General features: G+C 35.3%; 1 protein-coding gene across 4 annotated transcripts in view; it reads right to left on the bottom strand.

Annotated features, from left to right (window-relative positions):
* LOC144436120 (uncharacterized) overlaps positions 1 to 16727 on the bottom strand; it is a 43783-nt gene that overhangs the window by 22754 nt on the left and 4302 nt on the right. For 3 of the 4 annotated variants that reach the window (XM_078124816.1, XM_078124817.1, XM_078124818.1), the window contains exons 4-7: positions 10643 to 10706; positions 2269 to 2406; positions 1572 to 1625; positions 1218 to 1308 (exon numbers count right to left, since the gene is read on the bottom strand). In XM_078124816.1, coding sequence (XP_077980942.1) covers positions 1218 to 1308; positions 1572 to 1625; positions 2269 to 2406; positions 10643 to 10706 — 347 coding nt within the window. The remainder of the gene's footprint in view (positions 1 to 1217; positions 1309 to 1571; positions 1626 to 2268; positions 2407 to 10642; positions 10707 to 16727) is intronic. The other variant, XM_078124819.1, reaches the window with a different exon arrangement.

Here is a 16727-nt window from a genome sequence, read left to right as displayed (position 1 = left end):
GCATTATTATGTTCAACTGAAAGCAACAAGTTCCTATGAAAGTGGTTGCACGCAATGACAAACTGTATAGCTTGATTTAAGGAAATCAACAAGCCACTCTTTGAGTAAATTGTGGCAAAGGATGGCCAACAAAGTGTATGTCTGGCAAAGAATGGCCATCAAAGTGTATGTCTGGCAAAGAATGGCCATCAAAGTGTATGGCTGGCAAAGAATGGCCATCAACGTGTATGGCTGGCAAAGGATGGCCATCAAAGTGTATGTCTGGCAAAGGATGGCCATCAAAGTGTATGGCTGGCAAAAGATGGCCATCAAAGTGTATGGCTGGCAAAGGATGGCCATCAAAGTGTATGGCTGGCAAAGGATGGCCATCAAAGTGTATGGCTGGCAAAGGATGGCCATCAAAGTGTATGGCTGGCAAAGAATGGCCATCAAAGTGTATGGCTGGCAAAGGATGGCCATCAAAGTGTATGGCTGGCAAAGGATGGCCATCAAAGTGTATGTCTGGCAAAGAATGGCCATCAAAGTGTATGGCTGGCAAAGAATGGCCATCAAAATGTATGGCTGGCAAAGGATGGCCATCAAAGTGTATGGCTGGCAAAAGATGGCCATCAAAATGTATGTCTGGCAAAGAATGGCCATCAAAGTGTATGGCTGGCAAAAGATGGACATCAAAATGTATGGCTGGCAAAAGATGGCCAATCAAAGTGTATGGCTGGCAAAGGATGGCCATCAAAGTGTATGGCTGGCAAAGGATGGCCATCAAAGTGTATGGCTGGCAAAGGATGGACATCAAAATGTATGGCTGGCAAAGAATGGCCATCAAAGTGTATGGCTGGCAAAGGATGGACATCAAAGTGTATGGCTGGCAAAGAATGGCCATCAAAGTGTATGGCTGGCAAAGAATGGCCATCAAAGTGTATGGCTGGCAAAGAATGGCCATCAAAGTGTATGGCTGGCAAAGGATGGACATCAAAATGTATGGCTGGCAAAGAATGGCTATCAAAATGTATGGCTGGCAAAAGATGGCCATCAAAGTGTATGGCTGGCAAAGAATGGCCATCAAAATGTATGGCTGGCAAAAAATGGTCTCAAAAGTGGTCCTCAAAGTCTACAACTGTCTATCATAAACTACCTTGATTGACTTCTCAAATCCATAAATATATATCATCAACCCATTGCTGTCATGATCTATTAATACAAATACATTGTTAACTCACCGCTGCCAAGGTCTATAAATGTGTCATCTTCTGTCATTGTAATTTCATCTATCATTTGGGCTACCAAATCATAGGAAGTTTCTCCATAGACCTGAAAGAATGAAACAAAGCTGAGATGACGGTGTCTAAGGCCTAAAGACATCAACACTGAGTCTACATAGATACAGTATTTGATGAACAGACAGTAGCATGCAAACAAAAATAATGACTGCCTGGGGGGTAGGGATGGCAACATAAACTAATGATATTCCTGAAAGCAACAGAAAGCAATAATCTGCTATCTTATGATGAAATGACTGAACCAGAGGCAAAAATTTAGGGGCATAAAACATGGTTGATAAGAAAGATACTGACGGTATCTCTCCTTGAAGCAGCGTATTGTGCTGACCGTATCTTCAAAGAGGAGTTCTGTCGAATGATGAAAAGAGAAGATAGACTAATAACTCACCAAGTAAGGTCAAAGGTCAAATCAACATAATTACTCAGACAGTCAATATTTCCTCTGAGACTTGTACTTTTCCTTTCCATTTAGTTCAATGGATGTCATCCTAATATCAGTTTTAATCTCTCTTTTTTTTTCGTGTCGTTTGACTACAAGTTTATAGTAAGGTTGGTTTTGAATGAGACAAGCTTTAGAACAAGCAGATTTTTTCAGTTTTAGCAATGAGGTAAGTATCTCAGAGAAAACATTGATACTTGGCAGGTATTAACTAGATTGTAAACGGGTCTAATACTGCAACACTATTTAACATATCTGACTAAAAGTAGCCTGTATGTCTGTCATCTAAAAGCTCACCATGTGTAGCAAAGTTGTCTGTCTATCTGATTCAGTTACACCATGACTGTCTATCTATTGACTGTGTGATAGAATGCAACCTGAATGATTTACTCTCACCTCAACTAACCAAGGAAAATAAACCAGTGTCATACCTTTCACCACTCAGGTTCTTCCTACTCTGTCCAAAATGTGACAACTGAAAACCTAGATAAAGACTGCAAAGTGAAGCTGTTCACAAAAGTCATGCAATACTAGGTATTTGTAGAAACTTACCTCAGGCGAGAACGGTTCATAACTGTTAAGTTTGTCAGGATCAGAGATAGCATGGTTGTACACTTGCTGCATGATATGACGCAGTAACGCTGTACCAGCCTTTTTACTGACCCGGTTTGGACATGTGGTACCCTTCCACTGTGAATGAAAATAGCACATAAATTTAAGACTCTTTCTTTGAATCCATCTGCAACATGAAGTTAAATTTGTCAGCCATTTTGAAGTCTCATCTACAAAGAATTATTTTTCTTTTTTTCTCATTTTGTCTACCACTTTAGACACAGAATGGCGGTTCATTTATTGTATTCTGTAAACCATGTTCAACTTGACATTATAATTTTAATCCTTGAAGGACTTTGTTTCAACTAAGTCTATGTAATTACTCCCTAAAAATGTAAACCTTTAACCTGTCAACTTTCTGATATTTGACTTTACATGTATATTGTACTAGCTAACACACCAACTATATACACTATATATGTACTAGCTAGCACACCAACTATATACACTATACATTGTACTAGCTAGCACACTAACTATATACACTATACATGTACTAGCTAGCATACCAACTATATACACTATACATGTACTAGCTAGCATACCAACTATATACACTATACATGCACTAGCTCGCACACCAACTATATACACTATACATGCACTAGCTCGCACACCAACTATATACACTATACATGTACTAGCTAGCATACCAACTATATACACTATACATGCACTAGCTCGCACACCAACTATATACACTATACATTGAACTAGCTAACACACCAACTATATACACTATACATTGCACTAGCTAGCACACCAACTATGTACACTATATATGTACTAGCTAGCACACCAACTATATACGCTATACATGTATAGCTAGCACACCAACTATATACACTATACATTGCACTAGCTAGCACACCAACTATGTACACTATACATGTATAGCTAGCACACCAACTATATACGCTATACATGTATAGCTAGCACACCAACTATATACACTATACATTACATGTACTAGCTCGCATACCAACTATATACACTATATATGTACTAGCTAGCATACCAACTATATACACTATACATGTACTACTAGCTAGCATACCAACTACATACACTATACATGTACTAGCTAGCATACCAACTATGTACACTATACATGTACTAGCTTGCATACCAACTACATACACTATACATGTACTAGCTCGCATACCAACTATATAGCATACCAACTATATACACTATACATGTACTACTAGCTAGCATACCAACTATATACACTATACATGTACGAGCTAGCATACCAACTACATACACTATACATGTATTAGCTAGCATACAAACTATATACACTATATAACTATACATGTACTACATGTAGCTAGCACACCAACTCTACATGTATAGCTAGCATACCAACTATATCCACTACACATGTACTACTAGCTAGCATACCAACTATACACACTGTGTGTACTACTAGCTAGCATATCAACTATATACACTATACACATACTACTAGCTAGCATACCAACTATACACACTGTATGTACTACTAGCTAGCATATCAACGATATACACTATACACATACTACTAGCTAGCATACCAACTATATACACTATACATGTACATGTAGTTTGTAGTTAGCATTCATTCTGTTACTGCTTGCCTTTCGATAATGCTTACATGTAAAACACTCTAATGTTACTAAATATAGCATTCATCAATTTAAAAGAATTTTTTTTTTTTCTAAAGCCAACTAGAAATAAGGGTATGTGTATGTCTCTGTCTTGAATGATGCAAGGCAACACAGTGAAGGCTTAAAGGTCTGGTCCTTTCAATGTAATTAGCGCTAGTAACAAAATTATGGTTCTATATTATACTAGATCTAGACTGTCCTTTATTTCACTACCCTTGTATATCCACTCTGGATATACAATTTATACATGGATGTGGCATGTTATTCAATCTAGAATAATAATCTTTATTTATACTGGATAGTTCTTTAAGCATATAAACACTTGTCTCCCAAGAAGTCCAGTGAGGGCCATCCCTCATGGGTTCAGTGTTAATGCAGGAGGAAACCGGAGTACCCGGGGGAAACCTGCGTTGGTTGGTTGTCAAACTGATTGACACTCTTCTTACTTACAGCGTGGTAAATTTAATCAAACCCGGAATGGTGTTCGAACCCCGACCACAGTGGTAAGAGGCAAGTGGTTTAACCACTCGGCCATCAACAACCTGAATATCTAAATATCACCAAACAATATGGTTTAAGTACAGCATGTCAGTCGATCTACCACACTGTTCATATATTTCACAAATGTATCACGAAGTACAGAGTACATATAACATCATTTCAGAACCTGATATCATGTTGTGAAATCTCTGTAGTCATAACAAAAAATTATCCCCACATGTGGTTTACATAGTAAATTAAAAAAAGAGGTAGGTATATGTTTTTATCATAAAACAGAGGTATATGTGTATGTTTTCATATTAAGTCCAGTAAAAAAGAAGGAAATGTATACCTGGAATACAATGATGAATAAATTATGACAAACTGCATAATAATGTAGGCATGGCAGATAGCAATCTGCTATAAACGGTCAAATATATTTCATCTGCAATATGCAGGAATTAAACACATATAAGTGTATTGAAATGTCTCCACCCTCTTCCCCCATAGGCAGTACACTGTCCAGTATGTATTTCATCATTCAGGCTGATTACATGTAGCAGCTGTCATCATGCTTGCAACAATTGCACATCTAGGGTTGTGTGTTCATCTATGAATTCATAGCAATCAACAACCACAACTGATTTAAGCTGAGTTCAGCTTCTCAAATTCTCACTGTATAAATGCCATATTTAATCAATGCTTCTGCTGCAAGTGAGGTCATTATTACAGAAGTCAGCTTATTATGCTGATCCAGGTCAAAGCTGGCCATCTAATGTAATGGTGATGCTGTATCTCCTTGACAGTCAATGTTTTTATCAGGACATGAAGTAGGCAAAATCTACATGTGTTGCCCACCCATTTTACCAGGGTTCCCTACCAATGTTTTTGTTCAGGGCATAAAGACTAAAATTGGCAAAAGCTACATGTACCTGTGTTGCCCACTCATTTTACCAGGGTTCCCTACCAACGTTTTTGTTAAGGGCATAAAGACTAAAGTAGGTAAAATCTACCTGAGTTCCCCACTCATTTTACCAGGGTTCCCTATCAGTGATTTTGTTATGCGTAGTAAGTAGGTAACATCTACCCATGTTCCTCAGTCATTTTACCAGAGTTCCGCACCAGTGTTTTTTGTTAAGGGCAGTAAGTGAACATCTTATTAACAAAATCTTTATACATGTACTATTACCACAATGACATTCACTAAAATTCCAATGAATTATGGTTTCCAGGACACTGTTGTTTAATTCATCAGATCAGATTTGTATATTTCAAGCCACACATTTAATTTATTCATCCACAATGAGTACATCTGAAATGCAACATAAGCTGGTAAAGATGAATCTTGGTGATTTGACTCAATACAATACAATTTCATGTCCTTGTGTTACACCAGCAATTTTCCTTTCAAATTGCACTAATTGGTCGCTATGGTAACAAAATGATGGATTATAATTGGATATTTCACAAACCTAGTTATATTCCATCCGGTTTCCTCGTTGTAATGACACGTCATCAAAAGATGGAATTTCACTGCATCATACTTTCACTAATTTGTATAGCATGTCCCCACATAAACACAATAAATTAAACACTGTATTCCAAAACTACTTAAATGTTTCACTTTCGATTCATAATGTAACAAACAGTTTTCACCCATTACTGCATCCCAAATGTACTTGGGTAATCGATAGTAACATACTTCTGGAGGTGAAAGCTTCTAAGGTCAGAAGTCAGAGGTCAATTCAATTGACATTACATCATAAATTCAACAGAGAACACAATTTTACACCTACTAACAATATCCACACTGAAAAGTGATACAAGCTGAGTTTAAATAAGCTTTTTAACAATATTAAAATACTAATGTAAAAGTAAAACCTCAATTCAACTATTCTGGTATAATGTTAATGTTGATGTCTGCCTTCTATGACATTACAAATTGTGTTCTGACATTGTAGTACATCTTTTACTTTTTTTGGGGGGGGGGGGTTTACTTGGGGGGGGGGGGGGGATTGAACCCTTTTAGTTCTCAGCCTACAAAAAAATGACTTTACTTTACTGGATTCTGTTTTGTACCTCTACATATTTCTATAAAAAAATGTCAAATCAAGAAATTGAAGAATTTTTGCTTTAAACAGTAAATGCATGGCACTCCTTATCCATCAAAGTGTCAATAAACAAGCTATGTTCTACTTACTACATATTGACTTTGAATTCATTAGAAACTACATACTACTACATATTGATTTGAAATTATTGTGCTGTCTGATACTATTATCAATTTTGGTCAATAAAAATGAAGTCAGGAGGTGTGTGTGTGTGTGTGGGGGGGGGGGGGGGGTCTGAGACCTAACTAAAAGAATTCAGTTTTTATCCTACACTGAACTATAGATCTCACCTAGTAGTATTGCTATGTCATCAAATTGCCGATATACTATAGCTGAATATCTAAGGCAACTTTGAGTTCTGCCCATAGCATATAAGACTTTTGAGTATAATACTCTACTATACCTTTTAAAATTCAAGTAAAATTCCCCCTCTTCTAAAAAGCATATAAACTCAACATTACCAAACCCCTTAATTACAGTGGCCATATGGATGAAGATTGGGTATATATTTTCGATTTTTAATTTATAAAACAATTTTATCATGGCTTCCTATTTGAAAAATCAATATGAAACAACATATGCCAAGTCCTTGTTTGTAACTCAATAAATTGCAAAAGCATGATAAATGTGTACATGCAATAACAACATTTTTACACATTTTTTTTTAGCTTTTTGCAATGTACAAATACAGACCTGGTCTATGTTCTTTCACATTGATTTTTTTCAAGTAGGAAGCCATGATGAAATTGTTTTATACATTGAAAATTCAAAACAAATCCCCAATGCTAATCTATATGGCGACTTTTAAAATACATATCAGTTGAATCATACAATATAGTGACATTCTATCATAATCTATAACTGAATTTTTGTATCAAATATACAAAAAAAACACATTTGTAAATTACATAATTCAACACAATATTCATGCCATTCTCTGTGATTACCAATACCTAAGGTATATTATCTATTACACTGTATCATGGGTAGTAGACATGTATTTAAATGAACCCTGTCATACTCCACAGCAGAGATGCTGATTTTCTACTAATCCCATATGATAGTAACTGATACTTGATGTCAAAGGTCAAAATAGACTGACCTTTATATTGGTAGCTGTCACATGGTCTACAGACTGGCTAGTCACATGGTCTACAGACGAGACACATACATGTAACCTTTGATTTTATCTCATCATTATCATAACTATTCCATTTTGCATATATTTTGCATAATTAGTCTATTCCAATCCATTGTGGATCAATTTGATTACTAATGTATCTGTGTAATGTAATTGATTTCTGAAATTGTCTTTCAACAAATAATCTGAACAGCTGTCTTTTACCATATTGTATGCGGCTAGCTGGGTCATCTTATAGACAGTATTGTTGAGAGGGCATGTCAATATTCACATACACTACAAGATGTCCTTTTGCTGTCGTTATTGGCAACCATTTAGTATTATGTCATGACAACAGACTGTTGGTTTGACAATGAGCCATATTTGACAAGAACACAGAGACGTCAGCTTTGACAATGACTTGACCATCAACTTACAACCACACAAGGTTACTTCTTGTATCATCAAATCACATTAGAGGCATTCAATGCATGAACATAGTCACAACTGTAGTAACCCAGGAAATACCATTAAATATAATTACCACACTTTTTATATCCATCAATGAACACATAAAAATAATGTTTCTACACTGATATCTTATAAAAGCAGTTTCTTTGACATCAAAGTTCTTACAAGCACTACCGGTAATACTTTCTTATTTACTTTAGATTGAAACTTATTCATTCGAGGTATGAGAACAACAAGGAATGTTATGCCTTGATTTGGTGCATACATGTATGTGGTCATGCAATGTTATGCCTTGATTTGGTGCATATGTGGTCATGCAATGTTATGCCTTGATTTAGTGTGTATGTGGTCATGCAATGTTATGCCTTGATTTAGTGTGTATGTGGTCATGGAATGTTATGCCTTGATGTGGTGCATATGTGGTCATGGAATGTTATGCCTTGATTTAGTGTGTATGTGGTCATGGAATGTTATGCTTTGATTTAGTGTGTATGTGGTAATGCAATGTTATGCCTTGATTTAGTGTGTATGTGGTCATGCAATGTTATGCCTTGATTTAGTGTGTATGTGGTCATGCAATATTATGCCTTGATTTAGTGTGTATGTGGTCATGCAATGTTGTGCCTTGATTTAGTGTGTATGTGGTCATCAATGTTATGCCTTGATTTAGTGTGTATGTGGTCATGCAATGTTATGCCTTGATTTAGTGTATGTGGTCATGGAATGTTATGCCTTGATGTGGTGCATATGTGGTCATGCAATGTTATGCCTTGATTTGGTGCATATGTGGTCATGGAATGTTATGCCTTGATTTAGTGTGTATGTGGTCATGCAATATTATGCCTTGATTTAGTGTGTATGTGGTCATGCAATGTTATGCCTGGATTTAGTGTGTATGTGGTCATGCAATATTATGCCTTGATTTAGTGTGTATGTGGTTATGTAATATTATGCCTTGATTTAGTGTGTATGTGGTCGTGCAATGTTATGCCTTGATTTAGTGTGTATGTGGTCATGCAATGTTATGCCTTGATTTAGTGCGTATGTGGTCGTGCAATATTATGCTTTGATTTACATGTAGTGCGTGTGTGGTCATGCTGACATGCAATGTTATGCTCAGATAGTGTGTGAGTAGGCAAATAAGCAATGGTTGAGCCTGGATCTTTCACTAAATGTTGTCAGAACAGATTGAATTTAAAGTCACAACTGTTGTAGAAAATTGCTCATACTATTACCATGACAACCACTTCTTTCTCCTTCAATGATTTCCTCCAATCTTTATTCTTTTGTTACTAAGATATCTAATGACTATAGATTTCCATGGTAACTATTCCTCTATTGACAAGTTATCTTCTAAAGTCTTCAAGTACTATAAGTTGTCTTTCCTTAGATTTTATACTTTCAATCTCGTATTTAGATTTTTTTTTTATTGATTTGTTCAGATTTTTGGCAATCACAATTCTCACTACTGGCTGTACTTACAAATGTTCCTCTGTCTCTCTCTCTCTCTCTCTCTATACATACATGTACAATGCTGGATACAATATTGAGGTAAAAGTAAGGACTGACTAGTCTATGCATGTTATATACAATAGTGATAATGTATATTTTTCTCTGGGCCACAAACCTGTCTAGTTTGGAAAAGCTATTTTTGCGGTTCACCAGTAGTTAAAGTTGTATTTATAATGTCTATTTATTACCATTTCTGCTGTTAATTTTGTCATAATTGATATCTCCATTTTGTTTCCTTTTTCTTTTTCTAGCAAATAAATATAACTGTTACTTTATTATTAAAAATTTCCTTGCATATTTTTTGATGATTATTTGAAGAATTCTATATTTTATTGGTTCTTCACCTTTGACTTCACTATCCACACAGTCAGTTGTCTATCAATCCCATGATGTCTGGTGTCATGGTGAAGTCACCATGATTGGGGATCCAAAAAAACATTGCATTGAGGATTGCAAATCAAGTATTATGGGTAGTGGAATATATCATTATTTATTTGTCAAAATATGTAATGGCTGTAAAAAACATTTATACAAATGTATCGCAGACATATACAGACAAGTATAAATTGTATCCTTATCATCCAGCATCAAATTATCTTGACATTTTCATGTGTTCATGGTCGTTTGTTTATTTCAACTATTTGTCAATATATTGATAGTTGACTGCCAGCCATATTATGACATACATAAATACTCTCTATGTTATGTAGTTGCATCCACATAATACAGAAAGTAATTTTACTACAACGCCACTTGTTTCACAGAAACATCAAACATAGAAAATAAAGAAATAGTCTGAGAGCTCCAGTGTTACCTGTTACTTTGTCTAAATCACAACTTATCAAGTAAAACTTAGTAAATTTCGACTGTACAAAAATCTGTTGTCTTTCAAATCCAAACATTTGATCCTATTAATACATACCAATAAACAACCAGTCATTTCATCAAAATAAAAGTTTTTGACTTACCAACTGAAGAATTCCATCAATAGCACGGTTATATTTCTCACATAGTGTTGACATACTCTCAAAGCTATAAATAAACACAAACATGATTTGCTTTTTAGTCAAGGTTCACCTTGTAAGTGATAACGCATATGTCCTTCATATCAAGGTTCACATGTGTTACACGTAGCTCTTAATACTAACTTTACTAGTAGATAGAGGTCAATATTCACTCTGCATCTCACCCTTCTATTTGCAATACACTGATACACAACATTTTCTTGCTAAGGCTTTCTTGTGATGAGTGTAATACAGGACACAATATTATACATTATCATACATGTATCAAACACTTACAATACATACAATAAACATGTAGTATATTTTTATCACAAACTACAACATATTGCCTGGCATTGTGATATGATAGGCAAGTGCCACACACACTACTTTTCATATCATATGCTAACATCACACAGTTCATGTGATATGTTACACATACTAAAAGTATATTTCATATCATAATACCATACTGGTCATGTGATATGATGGGCAAGTACTATACAATTCATTTCATATCATATCACACACTAATACTACACAGGCGAGGCGACATTATCCATGGCAAGTGCTACACACTACTTTTCATATCACATATGGTAGACTACACTATAGCCTGGGTAACAAGACTAGAAGGACTAGTCTGAATATTAAATACATTTTACAACAAAAAAAATCTCTGACATCCTAGTCTACATGTACTTGTTAAATTTGTCTTTTTGTTCAGATTAATGCTGGTAATCCAGACTCACCTAAAGATTCTACTACACTACAAGCGATATACAAACACAGAACACAGTTGCATGTAAAATCTTATTCATTACTAATATCATAACATCATAATCACTTCATGGTAGCCATTTCTCAATTCCACCAACTTTCAAGAATTGATATTTATACCCAATTCATCCAAACAATAGAGTCCCATCTGTATAAATTAAATTTATCTTGGTCTATTTGTCATGTGTTCATAGTCAACTGAAATTCACAGAATGGACACCAACACCTGTCATAATTCACAGAATAATTTGCTCAAAATGTCTTCTTTTTAAAAAAAAACCAAACTGTTACTTCATCAGGCACTGTTATAACATATTGTCACTTGAAATAGTTCAAAGTTGTCATAACCTAAGTTAAATTAGAATATGTAGACAGCTGACCAGAGGGAACTTGTTTATTTCTTTACATTTTCCTGATTATTATAGTGTAATACAAAAATGATTATTTAACCCAAGTACAGTATTACTAATTACTTTGACATTTACCAACAATTGTTGTACATGTATGACCATACAGTGATAAACCAAAGCCGGACAAACATTATACATGGTAAATATATTGTCTTTGCGAAGTGCACAAGCACATATCTTAATGACAGACAGACGGACAGACATAACAGACAGAAAAAAGACAATTGAACAGATAGAAGGCATGACACTGACTGATAGAGACACAATATGCTAGACATTGACTGCAACAGAGGCTAACAGTAACATGGGACAGACAGATGCATGGATGGATGAATGGACAGTCACGGACAAAGAGAGAGACAGACACCAAATAAAAACATGGAGTTGTAACATGACATCTGGCGAAAGTGGTGTAAGGGAGCTAAAAATAATCTTGTACAATTTTAAGTAGATGATAGCCACTGGTGTGTTGACACAGCAACGAACTGACCTGAATTCATAGTGACACTGCTGTTATGTCTGGCTTTAACCAGACATGTATTGGACTATTGGAATGTAGGACTTTCACTAACACTCAGGTTAAAGGTCATGCCCTTATTGGGCTTTCTTTTTATGCTGTCATTGAATTATGACAACAATAGCAGCAGTAGTTGACAATGGGAGAGACAGCTGCACTGCTGCAATGTAATCTATGAAATCTCAAGGTCATTTAAAAATGGCTGCCATGCCAAACATATCTGCTATGATTTACACCCAATTTTACTCACATATAATAAATCCAGACACTACAGATGGGACAAAATCCAACCCAGAATATGAGTGCATTTGAACACACTATTGTAGAAATAAATAATGGAATTGTTTCATTTTATCCTTTTTTTAGGTAATTTGTGGAAATACAATGTCTATACAAGTCTACTTAAATTATGCAAACAGCCTTGAGAATAATGGTGTAATTTGTGACATAACTGTCCAGTTTCAATGTGAATGATGTCTAACATTTACTAGCCTGCCAATATGCTGTATTAAAATAAAACTGTGTGATATTATCTAGGTCAATTCAGGTTGGTGCACTGCATGTATGAACCCATAGCTAGTATTAAATACTGTCATATTTATACAAACCATATGGTTGGAATTCTTCTAACACATTCACTAATTTTCATGGTACTATTTTTGTCCAATGTACACATTTCTAATATTAGCCTACACAAACCATTACCAATTTCGTAATTTTGATCTATGTAAAATCCATTTTCAATCATTTTCATACAGTATACACTTCTTGGTGGTTGTCTTTTGTCCATCCACAGCATATCCCTTGAGACTAATTTGTGTGTAAATTTAACATAACATGGTAAATGCTACCAAATGTATTAGCACCAAGGGGGATCAAACTGAAACAGAATCCTTGAAACAGTAATTTACCACAATATAAGCTGTTTTATTTCATACTGTATTTCTAACAGGATAGTGTCATTTCATAAAATTAACAATGTCAACTGCATTTCATAGCTATATCGCATAACAACATTAGCATATTGAATAGATTCCACTTTCACAAAGCTATTTGCAGAAAACCTATACTCAGAAATGCACTGATTTTCTTTTCACTGACAAAATGGCACCTCCCTACATGGGCCCCTTTTTGCACTGTATGTCACCTTAGGTGCTAATGCCACAGGGAGGTCAGGGGTCAAACTTTGCAAACACACTTACAAGCGCAAACCAAATTAACCAATGACAATATAGCTGTAACTAAGTGTTTGTGGAATTCAGTTTCTTTTATTCCCCTTTATAAATTTCAGTACCTCACCTGACTCAACTGCATTTCTTGCACACAACTACATATATCATTGATTTGATGTACATTATAGAGGTCTGTAGCATTGCATACAACTATGTATCATTGATTTGATGTACAATATAGAGGTCTGTAGAATTGCATACAACTATGTATCACTGATTTGATGTAAATTATAGAGGTCTGTAGCATTGCATACAACTATGTATCACTGATTTGATGTAAATTATAGAGGTCTGTAGAATTGCATACAACTATGTATCATTGATTTGATGTACATTATAGAGGTCTGTAGAATTGCATACAACTATGTATCATTGATTTGATGTATATTATAGAGGTCTGTAGCATTGCATACAACTATGTATCACTGATTTGATGTATATTATAGAGGTCTGTAGCAGTGCATACAACTATGTATCACTGATTTGATGTACATTATAGAGGTCTGTAGCATTGCATACAACTATGTATCACTGATTTGATGTACATTATAGAGGTCTGTAGAATTGCATACAACTATGTATCACTGATTTGATGTAAATTATAGAGGTCTGTAGCATTGCATACAACTATGTATCACTGATTTGATGTATATTATAGAGGTCTGTAGCAGTGCATACAACTATGTATCACTGATTTGATGTACATTATAGAGGTCTGTAGAATTGCATACAACTATGTATCACTGATTTGATGTACATTATAGAGGTCTGTAGAATTGCATACAACTATGTATCATTGATTTGATGTACATTATAGAGGTCTGTAGCATTGCATACAACTATGTATCACTGATTTGATGAACATTATAGAGGTCTGTAGAATTGCATACAACTACATTTATCATTGATTTGATGTACATTATAGAGGTCTGTAGCATTGCATACAACTATGTATCACTGATTTGATGAACATTATAGAGGTCTGTAGCATTGCATACAACTATGTATCACTGATTTGATGTACATTATAGAGGTCTGTAGCATTGCATACAACTATGTATCACTGATTTGATGTACATTATAGAGGTCTGTAGCATTGCATACAACTATGTATCACTGATTTGATGTACATTATAGAGGTCTGTAGCATTGCATACAACTATGTATCACTGATTTGATGTACATTATAGAGGTCTGTAGCATTGCATACAACTATGTATCACTGATTTGATGTACATTATAGAGGTCTGTAGAATTGCATACAACTATGTATCACTGATTTGATGTACATTATAGAGGTCTGTAGAATTGCATACAACTATGTATCACTGATTTGATGTACATTATTATAGAGGTCTGTAGCATTGCATACAACTATGTATCATTGATTTGATGTACATTATAGAGGTCTGTAGCATTGCATACAACTATGTATCACTGATTTGATGTACATTATAGAGGTCTGTAGCATTGCATACAACTATGTATCACTGATTTGATGTACATTATAGAGGTCTGTAGCATTGCATACAACTATGTATCACTGATTTGATGTACATTATAGAGGTCTGTAGAATTGCATACAACTATGTATCACTGATTTGATGTACATTATAGAGGTCTGTAGAATTGCATACAACTATGTATCACTGATTTGATGTACATTATTATAGAGGTCTGTAGAATTGCATACAACTATGTATCACTGATTTGATGTACATTATTATAGAGGTCTGTAGAATTGCATACAACTATGTATCACTGATTTGATGTAAATTATTATAGAGGTCTGTAGCATTGCATACAACAAGTCATTGAGAATGACATAGTCCCCGCTATGATTGGGTTTTAAGGAATTATCACTACTCTGATCACGCAACAACACTTGTGAACCTAAATCAAACAGACTTAGATATGTTGTGTATGCTTGTTGGACATGGAACATGCCTACAACAATAAAGGATGGGTCGGGTATGGGGGATTGTATCATGGACGAAAATGGATATGCACATGTATGTCATAGAACACTGTCCTAATACCAACTTTGAATGAGATCTGTTCAAGCATGTCTGAGTTATGGCTTTAGACAGGGAAAATTTGCAAACAAAATGGCTGCTAGGCGACCATATTGGATCATATCATGAAACAAATTGACGTGCATATGTATGCCATTGTATGTTGCCCCTGTATCAAGTTTGAAAAAAATCGGTCCAGGCATCTCCAAGAAACGACTGCGGACAGACGCACGGACGGACAGATGGAACCCAATCCATAAGTCCCCGTCCCGGACTTCGTCCGGCGGGGACTAACTATGCATGTATCACTGATTTGATGTACATTATAGAGGTCTGTAGCATTGCATACAACTATGTATCATTGATTTGATGTACATTATAGAGGTCTGTAGCATTGCATACAACTATGTATCACTGATTTGATGTATATTATAGAGGTCCGTAGCATTGCATACAACTATGTATCACTGATTTGATGTACATTATAGAGGTCCGTAGCATTGCATACAACTATGTATCACTGATTTGATGTACATTATAGAGGTCCGTAGCATTGCATACAACTATGTATCATTGATTTGATGTACATTATAGAGGTCTGTAGCATTGCATACAACTATGTATCACTGATTTGATGTATATTATAGAGGTCCGTAGCATTGCATACAACTATGTATCATTGATTTGATGTACATTATAGAGGTCTGTAGCATTGCATACAACTATGTATCACTGATTTGATGTACATTATAGAGGTCTGTAGAATTGCATACAACTATGTATCACTGATTTGATGTACATTATAGAGGTCTGTAGCATTGCGTACAACTATTAATGATTTGATGTATATTATACAGGTCTGTAGCATCTATGTCTCTGCCATCTACAGCTAACCAACAAGTCTTTGCCACCTACAGCTAACCAACCAGTCACTGCCATCTACAGCTAACCAACCTGTCATTGCCATCTACAGCTAACCAACCAGTCTTTACTATCTACAGCTAACCAACCAGTCATTGCCATCCACAGCTAATCAACCAGTCTTTGCCATCTACAGCTAACCAACCAGTCATTGCCATCTACAGCTAACCAACC

The sequence above is a fragment of the Glandiceps talaboti genome, chromosome 6 (assembly GCF_964340395.1).
Source record: "Glandiceps talaboti chromosome 6, keGlaTala1.1, whole genome shotgun sequence".
Lineage (NCBI taxonomy): Eukaryota > Metazoa > Hemichordata > Enteropneusta > Spengelidae > Glandiceps > Glandiceps talaboti.
Note: the sequence above shows the minus strand (reverse complement) of the source record. Positions and strands in the feature narration are given on the sequence as shown.